The sequence below is a fragment of the Lathamus discolor genome, chromosome 2 (genome assembly GCF_037157495.1).
Source record: "Lathamus discolor isolate bLatDis1 chromosome 2, bLatDis1.hap1, whole genome shotgun sequence".
NCBI lineage: Eukaryota > Metazoa > Chordata > Aves > Psittaciformes > Psittacidae > Lathamus > Lathamus discolor.
Window position 1 is genome coordinate 37,863,376 of NC_088885.1, and position 23,627 is coordinate 37,887,002.

General features: G+C 39.0%; 1 protein-coding gene across 1 annotated transcript in view; it reads right to left on the minus strand.

The window, feature by feature from the left end:
• Positions 1 to 492: 492 nt before the first annotated feature.
• The window catches only part of ITGA8 (integrin subunit alpha 8), a 116,392-nt gene continuing 93,257 nt past the window's right edge, over positions 493 to 23,627 (minus strand). Inside the window, exons 28-32 of the mRNA XM_065666475.1 lie at positions 15,221 to 15,322; positions 7,533 to 7,655; positions 4,943 to 6,300; positions 1,884 to 1,984; positions 493 to 911 (exon numbers count right to left, since the gene is read on the minus strand). Coding sequence (XP_065522547.1) covers positions 6,214 to 6,300; positions 7,533 to 7,655; positions 15,221 to 15,322 — 312 coding nt within the window. The 3' untranslated portion in view covers positions 493 to 911; positions 1,884 to 1,984; positions 4,943 to 6,213. The remainder of the gene's footprint in view (positions 912 to 1,883; positions 1,985 to 4,942; positions 6,301 to 7,532; positions 7,656 to 15,220; positions 15,323 to 23,627) is intronic.

Consider the following 23,627-nt stretch of genomic DNA (forward strand, 5'->3'; position numbering starts at 1 on the left):
CATTAGAATTTTCCCTTTTGTGAGAGTAACTGCTCGTTGCAGAGCATGGAAGGTTCACAGCAGTGTTTGGAGCTGCCCAACCAAAGGGAAAACATGGTCCTTCCCCCTTGCTCTGTATTCCTGCCTGGTCTATCTGTTAGCAAGTGTCTTGTCAAACACAAATATCAATGTTAGTAATGTCTAAGTGCTTCCTTAGTACCAAAATAAATCAAATGTAGAATTAAAGAAATAGTAAAATTTAAAAATATCACACAAAAAATTAATTACAGCCTATCTTAAATAGGATAACTGTCATCTTCACTACATCAGTTAACTTTTCAATTCCATTGCTGATTTAGTTGTGGCTCCTTCATCTCTTAGCAAAGAATTACTTCAGTTGAACTACTTAAAACTGTATATAAGGACTGAAGCTATCTCCGTATGTAGAGGAGCTTCTAAATATGTGTAACAACACTTGATAAACAAATAAATGAAAAAAAATCAAATAAAAAATACCATTTAAATGCCAGTTTACTCCTCAGGTCTCCTGAGTAAGCCAGGCATAGGCAGAAAGTTTCCACTAAATGCTTAGTTTTTACTAGCTTGATAAAAATGTCTTTCTGTTACCTTTGTATAGCACAGTGAAAGATGTCATACAGCCTCAGCAAATACTGAACAGTCACTTTAAAACAGCAGTGAAGCCAGAAGCTTGTAGCAGACACTGGAACAAATTCAAGTCTCATGTCTTTGCCACCTCCTTCCTTCTCTGAAAGTCAATGCAGTGAATTCAGCCCTTCATTTAAGAATGAGAGGGATTCACAGATAACTCAATAGTCCTGTCACAGCTGCAGAGGAATTTTTTCCTTTCGTTATCTAATTACTAGGGAAATGGTCTTCCTCAAATGTTGCATGAGCAATGAATCAGTTGGTCACTGTGGAAAAAAAAATCGCTGCAGTAGATCATTAGTCTCATAATCTTCTGGGGTCACAACTTTGTATCTCCTGTAGCTGAGCCTTACTTCCAATCCATCCATCTTACCAGTCAACCTTCTTGTTCCTGATCTACTCTATGTGTTTAAAGGTTTATTTCTCCTCTACAGCTTCCTAGCCCTTCCCTGTAAGTCATTTATTGGTAACGTAGCATCCTACAGCCTCCTTAAGTGCTTAAGTCCCTTGTGCCCAGCCACCTTGTGTTTGTGCTTGTACCCATTATGCTTGAAGGACAAGGCTTCTGTGGTGTCATGTTCTCCTGTAGAAAAAGAAATCTTTCCCAGTTTTAGGCACCGAGAAAATTTGTCCTTCTCTAAAGGGAAGTTTCTTCCTGGTGTACTGAGTCAAATTATCTCACCCTCCTGCCTAGTTTAATTTACCCGTGCTCGGCCTGTTCTCATACACAGAGCATATAGCAGGGGACGACAAACTGTTGGATCTTTAAAAATTAAATCTTTAGGTTTTCATGTTAGTTGCATGGCGAGTGTTTGTTATAACAGAGCTTTGACATGCTTGGAAGTCTCAGCAGACACCTGAGATACTTCCTGATGTCTCTTTTGTGCCTAAAAGGGGAAAAGTCCAGATTTAAGCCTGGGTCTTTTTGCTTTTGCTGGGAAAATGTTAAACTTCATGACCAGGAGAGCAACGGAAGACAGATGTTGTTTGTGTTTTTGCCATACCCTTGATTTGGTTGCCTTCTATTTGTCTTCTGTGGGTATAAAATGTGCTCTCCCCGGGTTTGCTGTAAGGTTTGCTTGGTGTTTGGTCTTTACAGCGATGAGGGATGAGGGCACACCCTGCTCCTCCTTGACAGGAGAATTGCGAAATTTAAGGTTGATGTTTTGTTAATATGGCTCTGAATGTGAATTTGGGTAAACTGCCGACAAGTAAGCTAGCCCATGCAATGCACTGACCAATTCACATAGCATCCTCAATTCTGCTCTGCTGCCGTTATCCTGAGCTGCCACAGTCCAGTTTTGGAAAGAGTTGCTGAAGTTTCCTTTGCAATCTGTTACTGAAACAAAGAACAGTACACAACCCAATGAAATGTGGTGCATCAGTTAAGTAGAGCAACATGACGAAAACATCTGAAAAGCGAGTTGAACAATTACTTCCATTCTTCCTTTCTGAAAAATCACCGTGTACAGTAGGGTAGCATCTTGAATGGTTAAGTGCCCCTTAAATACAACATACAGGCAAAACAAGAACAGTGCTTCAATATTAAAAGCATTCCTGCTGTGTCACATCATGCCGCCTGCATAAGCTAAATTCAAGACTTTTTATTGTCAAGAGGCACTATCGTTACACTACATTTTAATATGGATCTTTGCCAACAATCATAAATAAAACACTCACTCATGAACAATTCCTAAAGGCAGTGTGTCAGATGGTATTTCATTAAAGTTTGCTACAATGTAGAGGAACACTGTAGGTCATGGCCAGTTGTGATTTTCCTTCCCCTGAATGTCTCTGGGTGCTTTGTCTATTCCCAAAAGACTTTTTAGTTAATTTATGTCATGGCTATCAGAAGATCCTTCTTGGTAATGGATGAATGAAATCACAGGTAAAGGGTAGAGAAAATCAGTGCCATTGTCAAGAGATGTCTAATGTGGGAAACCTGTAAAAGCTGTGACAGCAAAAAAGCTGGATAAGGCAGAAAAAATTTTAAATGCAGGATGGTGACAAGAAAAAATTCTTGTTAATAACCTGGTGGTTAAATGAAAATTGTATTTCCTAAATGCCTTTAAAGATTAAATCCATACGTGACAACATATTCAAATGTACTGGTCTCTGTTATGTAAATTCTGAATTTTCCATAAAACAGAAAATGTCACTTGACACTTGATACTCTTCAGAAATCTGCTGCAGGGATGAAAAAATTGGACAGCCTTGTTCAAACTCGGCAAGAAGCATGCGAAGTAAAAGATGAATGTCTCTCTGTTTACCAGACCGCTGTGGTGGTCATAGCAATAAACAGTTTTAAAAGGCTTTAATTTATAAAGTAACCTCCTGGTTTTTCTTCTCGCTGGACCACTCCTGTATTCTCAGCAATTAGCTGCTCACCACATGTATCTGAAGCATAAGGCTGAATTACTTTCACAGAAAGCTGTATTTAGTAACTCATTACAAGGCTGACATCACTGAAACAAAAGTTCAGTCATGTAGGGATGTGGCAGAGGTTATCATGCAGCACATTACTAATATACTAGGGGGAAAGATTATGTCAACTGCCTGCTAGTGTCCACATCCAGGATGCAATCTCCCCAGGGGATAAACACTCTTGGCAAGCACTGAAACCCAGAAATCTTCCTTGCAAAGCTGTTTGCAATTTGCAGCCAAAGCTATTCACAAATGCTGGGACCCAAGACTACAGTCCTTGACAGCACACGGCTCCAGACATTTCCATGGGGGAAGTTTAATCTACAAGGATGTAGAAATATAAAACAAAGTATTGCTCAAAGTAACTGTTTGTCAGATCATGTGCCTCTAATTTGGTTTCCAGTGACATTACACAGCTGCAGCCAATGGATTCCAGCCAGGCCCAGCAGTCACTGAGGTTCTTTTTGGTTTAAATTTAGTATCTGAACATGTTTTGCTCATCATTAAAATGGAGAGTAATTGCTCAAAAGTGAACCATAGATGTTACAACTGCAAAGAACTTATTAGGTCACCTAGTCCCATCCTCAGAGCAATGCAGGATTGAAAACACATTGCAACAAATACTAAACAGAGCTGTGTTTGGTTTCTTTTTTTCTGTTCTTTTTCTTTATTGTAATCATTAATCAGTATATTCGAAAGTTTAAGAAACAACCACAAATGCCAGTGTAAACATGCTTCAGGTATATAAGTAATATAAAGTATTGCACATACAAAAGTCCTGTGTTCGGTATCTCCTTACGGTGCTATTTCATCAGAGTTGTGTGGATGATGAGACTGTAATGAGCTAGCTGATCTTATTTCTGAGGTTGCTACACACAACAGTTCAATATTTACAAAAGCTAGAAGCTCACTGTATTTTCCATGGGAGAATGATTTTGCCTGGAATGTATGGGGTACAGAGGTGTGCAAATATGGGACAGGCTTGCTTTATGGTGATACTTATCAGCTGATTCCTCTACTCTACCAGGGGTCAGCTCAAACCCGTTTAGGGGATGGAGTCTGTTTAGTGGTTTTTTGGGAGACTGGGAAGTGGTCAGGCCTCCCCATCCTCAGAAAACAAGAGTGAAGCGCCTCAGTTTTTTGGGGCAAGTGCTGCCTCCTCCTCTCATTGAATCTCATGGGCACACTGCATCTAATAAGCTGAAGACTCCATAGAGGTCCTCCTGCAATTTTGCCTTAGATATGAAGATGGAACACACCTGCTCAGGTTTCTAGCTTCTGCTTGTATTTCACAGGTCAGCCTGCCTGCAAGAAATGGTAAAACTGTAAAATCTGTTTGACAGAAGTGACAATGTCTCATGGCTAGTCCTGTCCCAAAGTCTTAGGAAGAAAGGTAGTAACTTAAAATGAGCCAAGTACTGTAGGTTACCCTGCTCTTGCAGGGGGGTTGGACTAGATGATCTTTTTAGGTCCCTTCCAACCCTTGGGATTCTGTGATTCTGTGATTCTGTGATGAGGACATTTGCTGATTAAGAACATGAGATGGATTAGAAAGAAAAGGAGCTCAGGAGAAGGGAAGTGTGATGTGTGTTTCAGAAAATGAACAATCCCTCCTGAAGTTTACCCAATATAACTAATTTCACACTCACAGGCAGCACTGGAAAACTCAAACTTTCAGGCACAAATTTGCACAGATGAGAGCTTAGAGCCCCTGCTGAGATAAGGACCATTTGCTGATAGAAGAGAAAGAATGAAGCCTCTCTTCTTCAGAATCCTCAACCCACAAAAAAACCCCAAACCAATCAAACTCTTCCCCTCTCCCTCTCCTCTGCCCCACCAAATGTATATTTTTATACTCTTTATCTCAAAATACCTTTCCTTCTTTTTGTCCATGCTTGGCTGGCTGGCATCCTGTTTTTCTGCATAAATACAAATCCGTTCCACCTTCCTTGCAAGACTTTGCTTAGGAAATCATTAGAATCAGCCCTCAACTTCGCTGAAATCAACAGTTCATGTTGCCAGCTTTTAAATTGTAAAGTAATAACAGTATAAGACAAAGATTTCTTTACGTGAACAGTGTTAGGGTGTATGACACAAATTAAACAGAAGATACAGTGGCAGTAACCATGCCATTTTAAGAGGTCATTTCCACAAAGTAACAGGATGATGACAAAAAAACCCTACCCTAGCCCAAAACCCCCAAGCCTTCTCAGTATCACCACTATGGCTGTGATAATTTAAAGCAGCATTTCACAAACGATGGAATCCTGTGTCGGCTGTACAGGTGTCAGCCATCAGCAATACAAGGAGAAGGTAACTCATCCCCTTCTCTAGTCTGTGCATGGATTTATCTGTGTGTGATACTGCCAGCTCTGGATTGAAAGAGATACAGCATGTACTTGTTTATCATATCTTCTCTTGTAAAATGTTGCATAAATCCACTTTGCAAAACACTTTCTAGCCAAGAAAGATGTGTTCTGTGTGTACAATAGGTTTACTTTTCTATTTACATGCAAGATAAGTACGTGATTTCTATTTTTTTTACGTTCTCTCAAAATCTAAGTTGATGATTATATCAGATATTTATCCCGAAAAGGTGGAAAAATAAATAATTGTGCCCCATCTATGAAGTTCTTTATAGACTACCTTTGTTTTTCAGAAGTACTTTCACAGTACTGATATATTGCTTGTCTCCCTGAGCCATAATTTCATAAAAGTTCTTATTCTTAGGGAGGTGTCAAAGGTATTCTGCATGATACAGTAGCATTCAGAAGTTTTGTCCTGGCCCATCTTCTAGACAATACAGCAATGCAAGTGTTCTCTCCTTGGGAGATTTGGGCTTGTTCTGGAAGCATCTCAGTATAACACACGTGTTCAAAAGCATCTGCTGAAATGTAGACTGACTGGAATATGGGATAAACATTCTGTTCAGTGGTGAGTGTGTTTGTAAGGCAGTGATAAAGCTCCTTTCTTTGGCAAGGATGGCCATCATGTGGCATGTTCTCAGAACATTGCATAGATCAGATTATGACACCATGTCACTTGCATGTACAATAGAAGACTTGTGGAAGGAATCCTTCATTTAATCCTCATCATGTCTCTAGTTTCAGGCAGGATTCTGACTTGAACTGTCACTCTCTTCCTCTATGCATCAGTAGTCTTGTTATTTGTCAGTTGTTGCCTGTCAGCCATGTCATCTTGAGGAGGTCTAGTTCTGTCAAAAAAGCCACACTGCAGGAAACAATCAACAGAAACAAAGGCATCATGGTAAGACAACCACAGGAAGACTCAGATGCAGTTTGATTCTTTACTTAGTTAACCTGAAAGGTCAGATAAAATCTATGGCAGCTTGATAGACTGTGAAGCTTTTTAATTTCTATTCAAATCGTTCCTTATGAAAAATGAAAGCTTTAGGTGCAAGGCATTGAGTTTAAAAAGTCAACTAATATGAAAGGTATCTTTGCAGGAGATGTAAAGTAGGTCTGAATGCTGGTACTGACTAATCAGAAAACTGCTGATTTTAGCTCAGCAAGACACTCATTCAGAAAAGATATTTAGATTGACAAATTGTAATAATAATAGAGGTGGAATATGTGTTGGGAAATGTGCTCAGGACAGTGTTGCGAGCTAGACTAAAGATCATGAAAGATGAGATTCCTCTCACCTAACTCTGTCTAAAAGTTACCCTTTTGATTGAAAGGTTGAAAATTATGTAGACTTCACAACAGGTCAAAGAAGAGTACCACCAAAAGGTAATTCCTTTTATCCTCCCATGTTTTAGACATAGCGTTTTGCTGTTATTAACTGACTAGGCGAATCTGGAAATTTAACATGGGCTGGACACCTACCCCATACCTTTAGGCAGCTAAAGGCAGATGAGCTATAGCCTAAAACTTAAGAAATTTTTTTAATGGGAACTGAGAGGATGACTGAAAGCTGCATTGGCTCCCTGTAATACAGCATTTTCCAGTAACTTAAAACTTGTGAATGGAGTCTAACAACCAACACAGAACTAGAAAACTTTAAAATCAGAAGATATGGCATACTAATATGAAAGGAAATCTAAAAACTAATTCTCAAAGCTGGGAATGTTGTTACATGCTGACAAAAACTGGAAGTTCCTGAAGTACTCAGAGAAAACAAAGCTACAGTCACTTCTTTTTGAACCTAAACATCCTGAAAAAGAGGATCCTAGGTCTTGGAAAACAGAGCCAACTCTTCATGCCCATTTATAACCAGATTTTAATAATAAAGGAGGACTTTGAAAACAAGTTCCCTGCATAAAGGTCAGTGACATTAGCATGTCCGAAATACCAAAACAAAAAAGACACATGTGTATTCTTGCTTTTGCTCCAAACTATTAAAGATGATGAAATTCCAGCCTCTCTTTTTCTGATCTGTCAGTGTCTTCTAGTATATTTCCATTTTTGTAAGGCAACAGTAACAGTAATAATGCAACATACCTTCCATAAGGCTAAGGTCAACATAGCTAGTACCAGTAGTCCAAGAAGTATTGCTAGTATTATAACCCATAAAGGGATTACAAAGGAGACATTTGGAGTGGACCAAACAACAGATGTTCTGATCTGAAATGAAAAGAATACATTGAATTAACAAAAATTAAGCAAGTAAAGCAAATTTGCCAGTAGACTACAGAGGTTATAAGCATTCACTTCAACAGCATCTTTGAGGATTAGAAATACACGTTGCTTGGAATTCTTCCATGTTGGCTTCATTTACTGGAAGTTGTTTTCCACTTGTTCATGATAATTACTAGAAATGGGATTTGCACATACATATAAATCTTGTGATGTCAGACATATTAATCATTTTCATTTAATACAGAGTTGCAAAAAATACCCTTCTCTGCAGATGCTTCAAGGAACAAAGTTCTACTTGCATGCTGGTACAGCCTGGGCCAGTGTGACTGATTTATGCTGAATTACTCTGAAACAATGGTTGACTTCAGCCCAAACCCTTAATTCACACCACAACAGATACCAGTATATTATTCTAATTTTTGCTGACACACCAGTATACATTTTAACCAAGACTTGCATATCAGCTAAGCAATCCAAGAATGAAACTCAAGCAGAATGCATTGTCTTTGTGATAAAGCCAAATGCATACTATGATGCTACTCCTTAAAAGAAGCCAAACATATGGACTATTATCTAAATGGGATATAGGCATGAAACTCTCTTATTGTCTAAGGCTCTAGAAAGAGGCAGGTATGTATAACAAGAGTTGTCAAAGGTTTTAATTGACTTAGATAACTTCTCTCTAGACATTCATCTCAACAAAGAGTAATAATAACCCTTCTGTATTTCTGTTTCTGGGACCATCCACATATGTAACGTCCTCCTCACTCTCCCTTCAATACCTTGTACCAAACTTATTCTACGCTCTAAGACTCCTCTTGGAAGGTTCCATGTTAATCTCATTGAATATTTGCTCTCTCCCTGCTGCTCCCAAGTGGGAAGGAATGAGTTTGAGCTTTCCTTAGCTCCTCAGCCACAATTACGTCCGTTCAGTTTTAGTTTATTTTCTCAAAATCTCCTCTTTATTGTTAGCCTTGGAAATTATTTCTCTCTGGGGTTTTCTCTCTCGTTGGACCTCTCTCATTTACTCCTAGTCTCCTTTAAACAGGATAAGTATGTGCCAGATGGAAGTTATTTTCTTCATGACAAGATGAAATTGGTTTGCAAAGCAAACTGATTACACAAACTCTCAAGTGGTCTTCCTCTTCAGTGGTTGAGGTACAGCTAGAAAATCTACTCTTCTTAATAAGCTGCTTGGCTATTGCCCAATTTCTGAGCTGCACTCACTGCAAATTCCCTGTCTGCTTGTTGGGTTTTTGTATTCTTAGCTCACTGGTTGATGCACCTGAAATTCAGCACAATTTCATTCATGGAACAGCATCCTAAGTTTGAAGACTGGACATGACTTCATAGTCCAGCCCAAAAGTAAATCAATTTCTGTGCCTCTCACTATTCTCCTTGAAGATGGTAGATTTCAGCCTTTCTGCAACATCTAGCCCATTCCTCTCACTCTTTCTCATGATCAGCATACTTTCCCAGACTTTTCATTCTGCAAGCACCAGCAGATTTGTCTCAGCTACTGTCATGCTTAACTGGAAGACATTTTTGAATAGTCCTTTCCACTTACTTCATCTGTGCAGCCTGCTGTCCCCTGCTCTGACACAGCACTCTGTAAGCTGATGAGGTCTACTGATACATATATTTTTTATAATATCCCTCAATGTTATGGGACGCAGATCATAATTGAAATAGGGACAAACTTTCTATGTGGGACACCATTTGCTTTCTACCAAAGCTTACATTGAGGGTTACACAGAAAAATCTGAGACACTGCCCAGCCCTTTTGAGGTCAACACTTTGACATGGATCTTCACCTAGAAGATATAGTGCTTGCAGTGCCATACCATCATTGATCTAACAAATATATTCAGCTACTACATTCTGGTGCAGCTGTAAATAGTTCTGACACTAGAAGACCTCAAAATGATAGCATATACAAGGAATAAATATGCTAGCCAATTACGGGGAAAAATACTATTTCAAGGCCAGCAGAATTAGTAAGAAACCCCATGAAATCCTACTCTTGGGTCCTAACAGATTTCTTGCCATTTCAGGGATACCATTCCCTTCCCCAGCCTCCTCTCTGGGTTACTTAGCCACTGCAGAACTGCAGAGGCTCTCTGTATCATTAGGTTCAGCAAAATCAGTGCTCATTTAGTAAGGACAAAATGTTTTTGAATGGCTCTCCTTGTGTCTCAGTGGTACTGTATCTGGCATTAAAATGCAAAGGCAGAGGAAAAGGTCATCTGAACTGTCTGCAGATTCCTTCCCAGAGAAAACCCAGTAGGGTCCATCCAGACCTCAAAGCATGTTTGACATCCTGCTGAAATCAGTGGAAACAGTCTATTTCATTAGGGACAGTGGATTTCATTAGGCTTTAGATAAAGCAGATAGTAGTGTATGCAACTACAAGTACCTCTGTAGCCACTCCATGTCTTCTTTTATGCACCACTTCCTGTGTGTTTGCTGCATTTGCATGTTTTGTTTTCTTCCCTCAGACTGTGAAAACAATAAGGCAACCTAGCTGTTCTTGTGATACCTATAGAGCAGCTATCAGCATGGGTCCAGATAAAGACATTTGGGTCTTCCTGAGGACACACTGTAATCAATTATTAGTGGTGTAGCAGTGCTCAGATTTGCTTGTATTGCATGGGTTCAGAATCCTCTCTCCCTACTTCCTTCTGTCATTCTGCCTTTACAGATAGTAGAGTCAACTTAGAGTGTAATTTAAGTAGCTCAGCTGGAGCCTGACAAATGCTGAAATATAAACAAGAAACTGTAATCTTACAGAAGTGCAGAGCATCATGCTTATAATCCTTAGATTATCAGCAATGAGTAAAACAGACAGCAGAAATCAGGTCTCTCCTGTATTCAGAATGCTGCTGCAAGGCTGCCACATCTCTCTTCCCTTGCAGGAGGGAGGGCAATGGCTAATGAGATATTTGCCTGCTAAAATCCTAAAACCATTCTGTTGTACCCACACCCTTTTCTCATTAATCCTTCTTTGTCTTGGGTTTTTGAAAGCAAGGGAAGGGTTGTGCTAAATGCTTGAGATTTATTTCCTGAGCAGGGGATTATATGTAGCCGTCAGTCTCACTCCTGCCTGTGTGCATTACCAGTAGAATATAACACCCCTGGGCTCCTCTATACAAAGACTTGCAGGGCTACTAATGCAATTCATGGTGAATAGTTTGACACTGCAAGTTCTGAACACCCACGGAGGCAGAAGCTGGAGGGAAAGAAAGAAACAAAGCATCCCTTCAGTTTTGCCTGCCTCATTTCAGTGTTTCCACAGAAGTCTGTCCCTCCTCCACCCCATGCTGTCCACAACAGTTTTACATGTGATTTTGATTTAAGACAAGTTTGTATTATTGAGCTTGGAGTTCTATCATCTTCTCCGTGTGGTAGGTTTAGTACTGCAGGATCTGAGCCAGTGAACATTATCTGGGGGGGAATTATCTGTTTTCATTTAAGGTGGCCAATGTGAAGAAGCAGAATTTTTACACACGTGTTGCATGTTGGCACTGTACTTTCAGTGTGTGTTGGCTTTCCTCTCCACTCATGACTAGAAGACCTTCTTATAGTGGACACTGAAAACAGTGGTTGCTTCTCTGTCAGGCTGGTGAAAAGCACACAGACTTGAGAGGAGCCATCTGACTTTTGGCCTTTCACACTGCTGATTGTCTCACACCTTTTGTATGCAAAAGACTGACAAGGAATGCCATCTGGCTCAAGCTCTGAGATGAGGGTGAAGCTAACCAGACAGTTATGGTCAGAGCCTTTGTCTGCTATTGGAAATAAATTCCAAGCTAGTCTTAGCACAGATGCTGTCTGACATTCTTAACTTCAGGATCATTGTTGTAGTTCCATGAAAGTAATTTGTTGCTCATGGAAGTATTTCTATACGGGGCTTTTATTTTCCTTTTTTAAAACGTGCCACAGTGAAGCACATTGTAAGCAGATAAAACAAACGTTAGGGTTTTTGCCATTGATTTTTGTACAGTTTTGATTGTGCTCCTGATTTTGGTGTTACTTCAAAATTGTTTTCAACTCCACTGCAAGGCAGCGTAACACAGTAAAGCATATGTGGTAAATTGCCAGTTCATCAGCAGTCCCTTGTGGACAGATGGGAATTAGGTTTTACTAGAGCAAACACAGAATCACAGAATGGTTTGGGTTGGAAAGAACCTTAAGATCATCTAGTTCCAACCCCCCTGCCATGGGCAGGGACACCTCACACTAGACCAAGGCAGCCCAGGATACGGTTGGCCTTCTGGGCTGTGAGCGCACACTGCCGGCCCATGTTAAGTTTCTCATCAACCAACACCCCCAATCTATAGTCACAATTCAGTGCCTGCTAATGGGATTCTCACAAAGCTGTTTTTCCCCTCTTGTTCTTTAAAAGACACATTTTAAAAAATAAAAATAACTTCTCCATAATTCAATCTGCTATTTTAGGCAACAGTAGCTAAACTGATTATTATTCTAATGCTACCTCTTTTATTTCCCATGATGACCTTTCTCTAATCTTTTTTGCTTACACAGACTGAGAAACAGGAACTCTTTAGTACTCCTACATGTTCCCATCCAGCCTTTGCAGCATGATGTTCTTGTATGCACTGAAAAAATGCTCAACATAAAATGTAAAAGCTCCCTTGAGCTTGGAGTTACAAGTAATATTGACATTTTTATTTACATTTTACAAATGTTTGTGCAACTGTATTTCATAAGGAATCTAAGCACATTTAAAATGAAAGTACTACCACTGTGTAATAGCTAAAAAGGGAGTTATAAGCCTAAAACCAGTCTAAAGTCTATATATAAAACCAGTCTATAAGTCTAAAACCAGTTTTACTCACTGTAGGACACTGGTCAAAATCTTAGACTAGAGGCATCCTGTCTGAAGATCCTATTAAATATTTAAGAAAATCAAGCATATTTTATTAAGCACCAAAACTGGCTCAAGACTCTTAAATTAAAATGGAACAAACTATTGCTTATTCTAACTCTGTATTTTGTATTATAAAAAGTACTTTCACCTTGTATATGAAACTCATCAAGTAGGGTAGCATTTTTTATCATAAAACCGCTAAGAAAAAGTGTCCGTTTTCTCTTGAATGGTAGAACTGTTAACAAGGAAATCCAGTCAGTTGTACAATATATAGGTGTAATCTCAAGCCTATCAAAATTAATAGTAATACTTTTATTGATGTCAATAGATTCTGGTTTAAGATCCAATAAGTAAGTTCCAAGCTAATTTTCTGTCTGATGCCACTTTAACTCTATGGTCTTACTAGACAAGATTCCGATTTTCTTATATTTACATAGCCTTTCACATACCTATGTATTATGGCAGGGGTGTTGGAACTAGATTATTTTAAGGTCCTTTCCAACCCTAACTATTCTATAATTCTATGACCCTCTGTCAATATATAGACCTATATTCTATGATGGTGGAAATAAAGACCTCAGTGCTGCAAATATGACTACATGACTCTGTACGTTACTGGTGTATATGGGATTATTCATTGTCACTAAAATTATATATACATATCAGCCTGCATAATTGGAACCCAGTACTCTATGAGTTAAATGAAGGACATATGCTCTATTGTTTTAGAATATGTTATCTACACTATATAAACTGTAAAGTTCTAGATGACTATTAGATATGTACTTTTGACAATTAATTTTAAGATATTAAAATCTTTATTCCACTTCCACCCTTGCATTGTCTGAAAGAAACCTATAAACTTCCAAATAAATCTTTGGAGACTTTTAAAATACAACCAGTGATCTTTTTCAGAAGGAGCAAAAATATTAAGCACCGTCCAACTTCAAGCAAATATTTCTTCTTGCAAGTGGAACATCAAAAGAGCTTGTGCATATAACACATCAAGTTGTAGAGCTGGCAAGCATCCACTGCCATGTTCAGATATGAAACAACATAAAAGCGCTATCATTTTTCAACATTTTACAGTTGCCATTACAGGCATTTTGCTGTAAATCATCTGCGGCAAATAACAAGCATTATACTGGCTGGAGTAAGAGAATAAAATGCTTATCTGATCATTTGGTAGATCATCTGACACTTTTTTGAGAACAGCAGGCTATCACCTGGGGTGAAGCACTTCAGTCCACATGAAGGCACCACTATCAACAGAGTTCTGCACAACATGTGTTTCTGGTATGTAACACATGCTGCAAGAAAATAAAAAGAGCCTGAGTATATCTGTCAGCTTGGAGCCTTTGAACCTTTCTGGATGAATACTGTATTAAGCATCAAATCTCTCTGGTGAAATCATAATTAGTGGTTGGAGTCACTGAGCCTATAGGACCAAGATTTCACCTTACGTCTTCACAGAATAAGTATCAATCAACCATTCAATCTGGCCTTGTTCAAACCAAAACTTTATAGCTTGTATCCTCTAAAATACATTCAAAGTAAGCAGTAGTGTGCATTATTATGTTGCTTTTCCACATAAGAAAACATTCTGCTCCCTACTACAACATCTCAACAGACTGATAAAAAGTATTTGCACCACAATTTAACTTGGAAAAGTTTGTACTGAGCTTACCTTTTACAAGAAGGACTGTAAATGATAAATCTTTAGAAAGATGAGAACAGTAAGTCTTCAAATTTCAGGTTACTCTTATATTAGAATCAAATTATGCACTCATATATTACTTATTTTTATCAGTAAGGACAAAACAGAGTGAATTTTAATCATGGTATAAAACACTATAAGAAGCAAGTTCCTTTAAATTGCTCCCCAGAGTCAATGCTTTGGCATCAGCAAACAACTAAATTAAAGTTACACCTCCAAGATTAATTTTTTATGTAATAATTCATGGCCATACAAATCTTGCTCTGCAAATAGATACTTTGGTATCTATCTATCTATCTATCTATCTATCTATCTATCTATCTATCTATCTATCTATCTATCTATCTATCTATCTATCTGCTTATCTACTTACCTACCTACTTATTACATCTGTAGGGGTTACCAGGTAATTTCATATCTTGCACCTGATGTGCCGTGAGGTGGAAACCCTAGAGAGGCATGGACTCCCTTCTGAAAATCAGGGTATCAAAGAAGTTTAATACAGATGAGAGAGAAGTTTCCAGAAACAATCCATTACTGCTGGTTGGGAGAAGAGCAGGATCTCTAAACCTGACAGAAACAAGGTTTTGGATTCTGCACAAAAATTTCCTCCAGATTTTTTTTACCCTGAACAAGGTAACTAGATACTTGCTTTATCAGTTTTGTTGTTTTCTTCTGGGTGAAAAATCCACCCTGACTGCAATAAAGCACTTTGCACATTAGTGAAGCAAGAGACTATTTTAAAATGGAATTAGTATCGTATATCATCAACTTCCACAGAAAGCAATAAAGGTATTTCCTTGATGTATTATTTCAGGAATTTACACTACAGACACAGGAAAGACTGATCTCAGTATTTTCATCTATAAAAACTCTCATAGCTGTGATCAAAATGACCCAATATATGTGCTTCACAAAAAGACCCCATTTTCAGTTACTCACGGCTATGGTTCCCTCAGGGAGCTTTGTTGGTTGTACTTTATACGGCATGCTCTTAACTTTGAAGGACACATTGGAAGACAGAGTATAGAGATCATTCTTTCTCTGAAATTCAGTAAAAAAGGAAATTATTAAAACCCATGTTTATGCTTAAAAGCACTACGAGAAACAAGAAGAGAAAAAAATACAGAGCACTGATTTCCTAAGGCAAAGATGGCTTTTTTTGGTAAAGGGTGCAGTCATCCTGGGATCTGTATGTGTCCACGAGACAAATACATCATACAGCATAAAGCTTAACTACAAAGATTTCATGTTCATATGTGGAAGCGTTAGATGTGCAGAAAGACACATACAGTTGTTTCTCATAGTTCTGTCTGAAATAGGAGACTGGTGAGTTTGAAGCAGGGGGGAGGTTTATGGGGTGTCTATGTTTTAAAATCTTGCTTCTGCTCACCAAACCCAAAACAAATGCAGGTATCTTCAGAAGATTTCTGGCCCGTGTTGAGACCAGACTGGTAGAGCTCCTGAAGGCATCAAAGGAATGGCTGTGCCTTCCCATCAAAGAACAACAATAGGAACAAACATCTTTGCACTTCACTTAGAGTGTGATTGATTTCTTATTGCAGTAGAGCTCAAAACCCCCAGAAGAACTGCCTTTGCTTTTTTTACTACATTATGCAACTGCAATAGGAATGTATAGAAGTCATTGTTTAACTTATATATATGTATAAATACTTATATAGCTCTCATTAAGTACTTCAACAAACCCAAAGATGTGCAGACATAAAAAAAATAAAAGAAGTATTGCTCTGCTAGTTCTCTGTGTTTTATTTATGCTTGTCTGTATTTATAAACTATTATTCAATTAGGCATCACTCTCCCTGGTTCAGAATGACTTAAAAGTGCTACATTATATAGCTCATGCTGTGATTTTTAATTAGTGTTTTCACCTCATTTGGAAGCCAGGTTGGCACTGACACACTACATCTGACCCCTTGTGTCTCATCGTGCTCTTCTAACCTTGGCAATAATCTCCCTCTCTGTGCGAAGTGCCTTGAAACGACAGTTAAGTGCTGGCATGTCCACTGGAAAAAAAAGTTGCCTAAATCTGTAACAATCCGGGATAAGTGCTGACATGTGAAGTGCATGTTCCCTAAAAGAATCTTAATAGTTGCAACATTTACTACAAGGATACAAATATTTTCCACACACATATTTTGAATCCTATTGAGCTCTTTGCATCATTGATATTTAACTGGAGTTATTTTTGAAGGTTAAGCACATCAGGTATCAAGTAAATCTTTTAGTTCACTTTGAATTTTACATGTTTCAATTTCAACCAAATGTTATCTTGTCACAGACAGATGATCCTCCACTCCAGCTACATCCTTTTTTTCCTTGTTTTTATCCCAAAGACGGATGGCTGAGTGGGTACCGTGCTTTTCTGGAAGGCAACAATCCTGCTTCTAATTCCACCTCTGCAACTGATTTTTGGGTGACACCACATGCAACTCATCTCATACATGCCATCCTATGTAAAATTGGGGTAGTGGTACAGATCTCTGAAAGTGCTTTGATATGCTCTAAAAAGTGTTAGGAAGTCAAGTGTTAATATGTCCACTGGAATACAGAGGGCTGGGAGTTATGCCTATCATATCGCTTTACATTATACTCCTGGAATTAAACAGTTTTCATCTCCTGTATGAGAATATTTTCAAAGCCCTTAATCATTCTTGCTAGCTGTGCCAACCCTTTCTAAATAATGATGTTCAGAATTCAACACACTATTTGGTTACTGCTTTACTGTTTCGTAGATCAGCAACTGAAGTAAGAAGACCCCATGATAATTTACGTTAATGTTTCTTTTCTTCACTGATGGAGAAAGGTTTGTGATGTGAAAATGGTCTGAAATAAGCATAACCTAAACCTGGGAGCCAACGTGGACACAGCTGGATTACCATAGCCCAACTAAAGTTTTCAGAGAACTGATGAGTTTGGGAGGCACCTCTGGACATTCATTGTCTTACTCCGGCCACATGCTCAGAACAGGGTCAACTAGAGCAGTATGTTCAGGACCATGTCCATTTGGGTTTTGAATATGTCCAAGAACAGAGACTCCACAAACTCTAGGAGCAACCTATTCCAGTGTTTGACTACCGCTACAGTAAAAAATTTCTTTTAATGTTTAAATGGAATTTTCTGTATTTTAATTTGTGCTTCTTCCCACTTATCCTGTTACTGGATATCATTGAGAAGGCCTGGCTCTGTCTTCTTTACTCCCTCCTATATCAGATGTTTACACACACTGCTAAGATCATGCCCAAGCCTTTTCTTCTTCAGACTGAACAATCCCATATGTCTCAGCCTCTCCTGGTGTTTCAGATGCTCCAAGGCCTTAATCATTGTTGTGGCCCTTGGCTGGACTTGATCCAGTATGTCCATGTCTCACTTGTCCCAGGGAGCCCAGGACTGGACACAGCACTCTAGATCTGTTTCACCATTGCTGACTAGAAAGAGTCACCTCCCTCAACCGGCTGGCATTGCTTTTCCTAATGCAGCCCAAGAGGCTGTCAACTTTCTTTGCTGCAAGGGCAGACACACTGGGCTGATGTTCAACTTGGTGTCCACCGGGACACCAAGATCCTTCGCTAGAACACTGCCTTCCAGCTGGTTGGCCTCCAGCCTGTGCTAATGTACTGCGTTATTGCTCCTGTGGTACAGGACTTTGCATTTCCCTTCGTCACACTTTGTGAAATTCCTGCCAGCCCACTTCTCCAGCCTCTTCTGAAGGGCAGTGCAACCATCTGGTGTATCAATGACTCCTTCTACTGTTCTGTCATCTGCAAACTTGCTGAAAGTGTATCCTGTCCCATTATCAAAGTAACTAATGATGTTAAATAGTACTGGCCCTGGTACTGACCCCTGGGATATACTACTACTGACAGACTTCCAGCCAACTTCATGCTGCTGATCACAACACTTCAATCCTGGCAGTTCTGTTTTGAATCCACAGCTCTGACCACCTATCTTCATTTATTTTGACAGTGTCAAAAACCTTGCTAAAGTCCAGATACAAAACAATGACTGCTCTTCACTTGTCCTCCAAGATGAACCTCAATTATCACAGAAGGCTATCGGGTTGTCATGATTTCCCCTTCATAAATCCACACTGTCAACTCCCCATCACCTTCTTGTCCTTCAAATGTTTGCAAATGGCTTCCAGTTTTTTTCCTCCATCACTTTATCAGGGATTGAACTGAGGCTGACTGGCCTGTAGTTCTCTTGATCCTCCTTCCTGAAGACCGGTGTGACATTTACTTTCTTCCAAACCTCAGGAACTTCTCCCAGTCACCATGACTTCAAAGATGATTGAGAGTGATCTCTCACTGACAGCTCCCTCAGCACTTGTAGGTGTATCCCATCAGGTCCTTTGGACTTTTTAATGTCCAATTTGTTTTACTGTTCCCCTAACCTGATATTCCTCCACCAAAGGTAAATGTTGATTGCTGCAGGTTTTGCCTCTGGTCATAGAGGCCTCATATGACTATATGCAGATTTTACCAGCAAAGACCAAAGTGAAGGAGGCATTGAGTAACCCAGCCCCTTCTGTGTCTCATTCAGCAGAACAGCCATATTTTCCCTGAAGGCATATTTTCAGCTGAAGGCTGCTCTCCTGCGGTCCAGGGTTATAGTTCTGGTATTGGCCTTGTCCACTCTGTCTTCTTTTTAAAAAACTAGTTTTCTCTTTAAATATGTGTTTACCAGTGACATCCCTGGCAGTGTTCAAGGCCAGGTTGGATGAAGCCTTGGGTGGGATGGTTTAGTGTGAGGTGTCCCTGACTATGGCAGGGGGGTTGGAACTGGATGATCTTGAGGTCCTTTCCAACCCTAACTATTCTATGATTCTATGATTCTATGACATGAAGCCAGCACATTTAGTGCCTTCTGGAACTCATTTGGCTATGCCATAATTTTGTCCTTTTAAAATACTGAGAGCAGCTGAATGTTTATTATCGGAATATTTAACCTCTTCTTGGGGCTTACATTAGGAATGAGCAATATGACGAAAACTACTTTAAATAACGACATTGGGATAGTCAAATCAGCTCCTTAACATAGACAGCAGGGAAGCCAACCACCGTTTCTATCAATCAAGAGTGTTTGAAATGAAAAATTAGACCAATTTAATATTGCACTTGGCAAATACATATTTTTTATACACTTTCATGGTGCTGAACATCTATGAATAATTTTTGTGAAATTTTGTGAAAAAATAGTTTTTCCTCATCACAGTAATTATTTTCTATTTTCAGACTCAAGCCGTTCTTCCTCTTTTACTCTACAGTGATAGACTTCTCGCACAAAGCCCCAGCATGCTTCTGTAGTTGTGGAATGATCTGCATTCAGAAAAAAAACCAAAAAAGCCTTGTGTTTTCAATTCTAAGCAATTCATATTAAGCAGAATTTTGCATATTATTTCTATGCTTTATAAAAGTAATCTGTTATGGAGAGAGCAGGATATGTTATATTATTAAAGAAGTAGACCTTTGACATAACAGCCTGATTGACTAGGGTACAGTAAAGGCATTAACTCTCTTGAAACATCATCTAAAGGAAACACAGCACTCATGGAAAAATAAATTGTTTCACCTACTATACATGGCTTATTTCATTTTCAGCTTATATCAGCAGTAAGAACATCAGAGAAGGGTACTTCCTGTGGATTAATGCTTGGCTGGGGTTAATAACCTTGGGTTGTGCCCACAGCTATCAACTCTTCTTGAGCCTTTGTTAGGCTCCTGGAAATGCTGCACATCTCCATTGCTTTACAGGAATGGAGACTATAAAAGACTCAAGAGTATTTTTCCTGCATTCACAGAATTATGTGTTTGTGGCAAAGGGCTTTGAAACAATGACTGTGGTCAGCAGCAGTTGCAAACAGGATTTTTACTTGTACCAACACCTTGCAGATACATGCAGCTGTCTCTCCCATACCCTTGTTTGTAATTCTCAAGTCGTTTGTGAGAAACGTTTCTTTACTGTATCATTTTTTAAATGGTGTATGCTTAAATATGCAGTATTTACTGGAAGGAGCAGAACCTGTGGTTTGCAATTCAAGCTGAGGACTTCATTATGGCTCAGAGGAAGGCGAAGGAGGAATTTGGTATTTATGATTGTCAGTGCCTAATGACCAACAGTAGGGAGCCCAGCCCAGTGTAGCCTAAGCCAGCTACACTGGTCTTTTGAGGTTCCTCTTGTGTTAGAACAGCAGAGCCGGCTCTTGAGCACGTTGCTGAGACAGTAGCTTGCCAGTATCTTGGTAAGCAGGCAAAACACAGCCATTCCCTGTGTTGTGTGGGTGGTAGATCCCTGCTGGTGTGTTTATTAAGGCTTCTCGCTCTCTACACACTTTTGTTTTACAAATAGATTTTTGAACTGAAAGCTTTGTTTTCTTTAACAGTTGTGAGACACAGAAGCATTCAGAAATGATGGAAAGTGTTCCAAACAAATATTCAGTATAATGTTTCTCTAAGTACTATTGAGACAAACAGAAATAATGCGGGAAGTGCTGGAAAATCCTGGATAATTTGAAGGAGAGTTTTCCAGCCTCCAGCTGGTAGTTTGTGCAGGAAGCTCACGCAAAAACCTGAAGTCTCCCCAAAGCATCGTTAAAGGATATGGACGCATTCTAGTCAGAGACCAGGCTAAAATGCAGGTACAAATACGGCCCACAGGTAGACTAATGGTAGGAGGAACAAAACTTTTAGCAGCTTAAAGGAGTCTGACAGTTCATTGTTTTTCTGCAGGTTTGAAGAGTTTAACTACTGGAGAGATTCCCCAGAACGATTTTGTTCCATTTCCTCTGTGGAACATTTTCAGCTTCTCCGAAATACTTTTTTTCTGGTTAGGTGTAGCCCAGTGAAGTCACCCTAACTGAAGGGCATGTACTTTCTCTATCACAAGCTGCACACTTTGGTGGAATTTTCCCCCCAGAACTTACGTCTTTTGCATTTGGAGCTCAGTATTGTTACAGCAGTATTGGCCCTGCTTGATTAAAACTTGTTTCCTTTTGCGTCTGCTGGAGTCTGGCACATTTTAGACAAGAGGGAAAGCAATACAGTGTTACCTTTTAAATATATGCTTTGGGAATTCACTAGCTTGCTTGCTTTGACCCATACCTCCAAAAACCTGAACTACTGCCAATATAGAGTAGCTTGCATAAATGCCGAGAGTAGAGGTCATACAACTATTAGTTCTTGTATTAATTTGTTAGAAAAATGTATGTATAGCTCTGTGCATGGTCAAAAAGTACTTGTGCTATCTGTAACAAGAGGGTATGTCCACCCATATGTATCTGTGACCAAAGACAGCTCCTCTGAAAATCAAGACATCTTCATCTCTATCATTAACTTCTTAAACTTCACATATTATATCATTTACATTAATTTTATCAGACTTTTAAATTACAATAGAGGCAGGTATTTTGTTGTGATTTCAGAAGACTTTAATTTACAGATTTTAAATTATCGATTTAAGATGCTATTTCTTCACATACCTAACGTTACCTATACTTTAGCTCACCTAGCAAGCGTCTCGTGTTCTGCTCTTGTTGACATTTTGACATTATTTTAAATAACAATGAATGAAAACAGAACTAGTCCACACCCTAAACCCTCCATCTAGTTCAGCCCAGGGCCAAGGCTATTTCTTTCTAGCCTTTATTCCACATAAACAACTGAGTCCAGTGTAATACAGCATTTTTGACACACACGGTTTTATTTTCTACATATTTTGCTTTTTCAAATAACAAGGGTTGTTTGACATAAAGGCAAATTTCTTTGTTGACTTCCTCCTTTTGTTATTTTATGAGGCCTGAAGGGCAGTGCATCAAGTTTATGGCTCTTATTCCCACTCTGAATTAAAATAATATACTTAAGTTCCCTACGTGTCTTATAAATGGCAATTAATGAGAGAACAAGGTATCTCTCTCACTGATTTTCCTGGTGCTTCCCCAGTTCCATCCATGGATAGAGAATTTAGGCTGGACACAGAATTATTCTTTGAAAACACTAACCAAACTTCCCTTGAGCTCAAGGAAGAAGTGGAATCTTACAGCAACATGTGGGTAGGGAAAAGGATGAGCCATCCTACAGACCCCCTGGGTGCAGAGGCCTCATGGCAAACACTCCTACAAAAACATCTTTTGCTTACTCCACTGTCCTTACATACACTTCCTATCAAACAAGACTTTTTATGGGCTGTGATTTTACCTTTCATCTGTATCCTGAGGAAACATTTCTATTTCCTTCAAATAGTAACTTGCGAGCCTTGTAAAGGCTCAAAAACTCCATGTAAATCAACAGCATCTTTTTCCAAGTAAAAAAAAAAAGGTAATCCCCAGAGAACTGCTGCATCCTCCCATTTGTGTTGCAGAAGCTGCCAGAATAACATGACCCCTGCTTCACATGCAAACTTAGATACTGAGAAGAGAGAGAGCAAGTAGTGTGATGGGATCTGGTTGACTTCCTCCCACTCACCTCAAAACAGTTCCCTTTTTCACAGCCCCTTTTAAAATTAAGTTATACAACCATCGCCATAAAAGACTGTAGACCATAATTAGTTTCCTAAAAAGGGCATCATCTGCTCTTAGTAAGCCTGTAAACTTCCTAGTTCCTAAGGTTATTCCAGAAGTAAACTAAAGTATACCTAAAAAGCAACTGCTGTTAGCTAGGCTGAAATCTGCAGATTCAATCTGAGGAATGAAATACAGTCAAATAATCAGGATATGGTGGTTCTGAACCAGTAAGGAAGATTGAAGGGCCAGACTGGACTGCACAGTCATGGTTTTGTAAAGAAACTTAAGAGTAAAAATTGCTGTCTCTACAGCAACATCCCAAACTCTTTTGCACTTTCAATTAATGTATGAAATTTTCATATACTAAAGAAAGCACGATAATAGTGAAATACAACATTCCTGAAGAGTGTTATAATCTAAATGAAGATATGGTGATATGCAGAAGAAATTGTGCTCATTAAAGCTGAGAACACACTGTCATTACACACTTTCTCCTCATAGATATGCTAATACAAACCTCAGAAGAATTTTATTGAAAGTGATTGATTAATGCTAGGATGAAGTAATTCCCATTTCTCATCGAAGTTATATGGATCAGTCTGCATATTCTGTTGCCATAAAAGATCAGTCATGTATTGAGTGACTCCTTCCTCTTCCACTTAGTTTAACTGACAACAGCTGACCCCTTTGCCTCTTGACAGTTGTAATCTGTCACCTTAAAACCCAGACTCCCATAACATATAACAGTTAAATGACGTGCAATGATTAGACATGTTTGAGTAAATAAAGCAGCCCAAATTTCCCAACCAGCCAACAAAGACACAGATAGACATT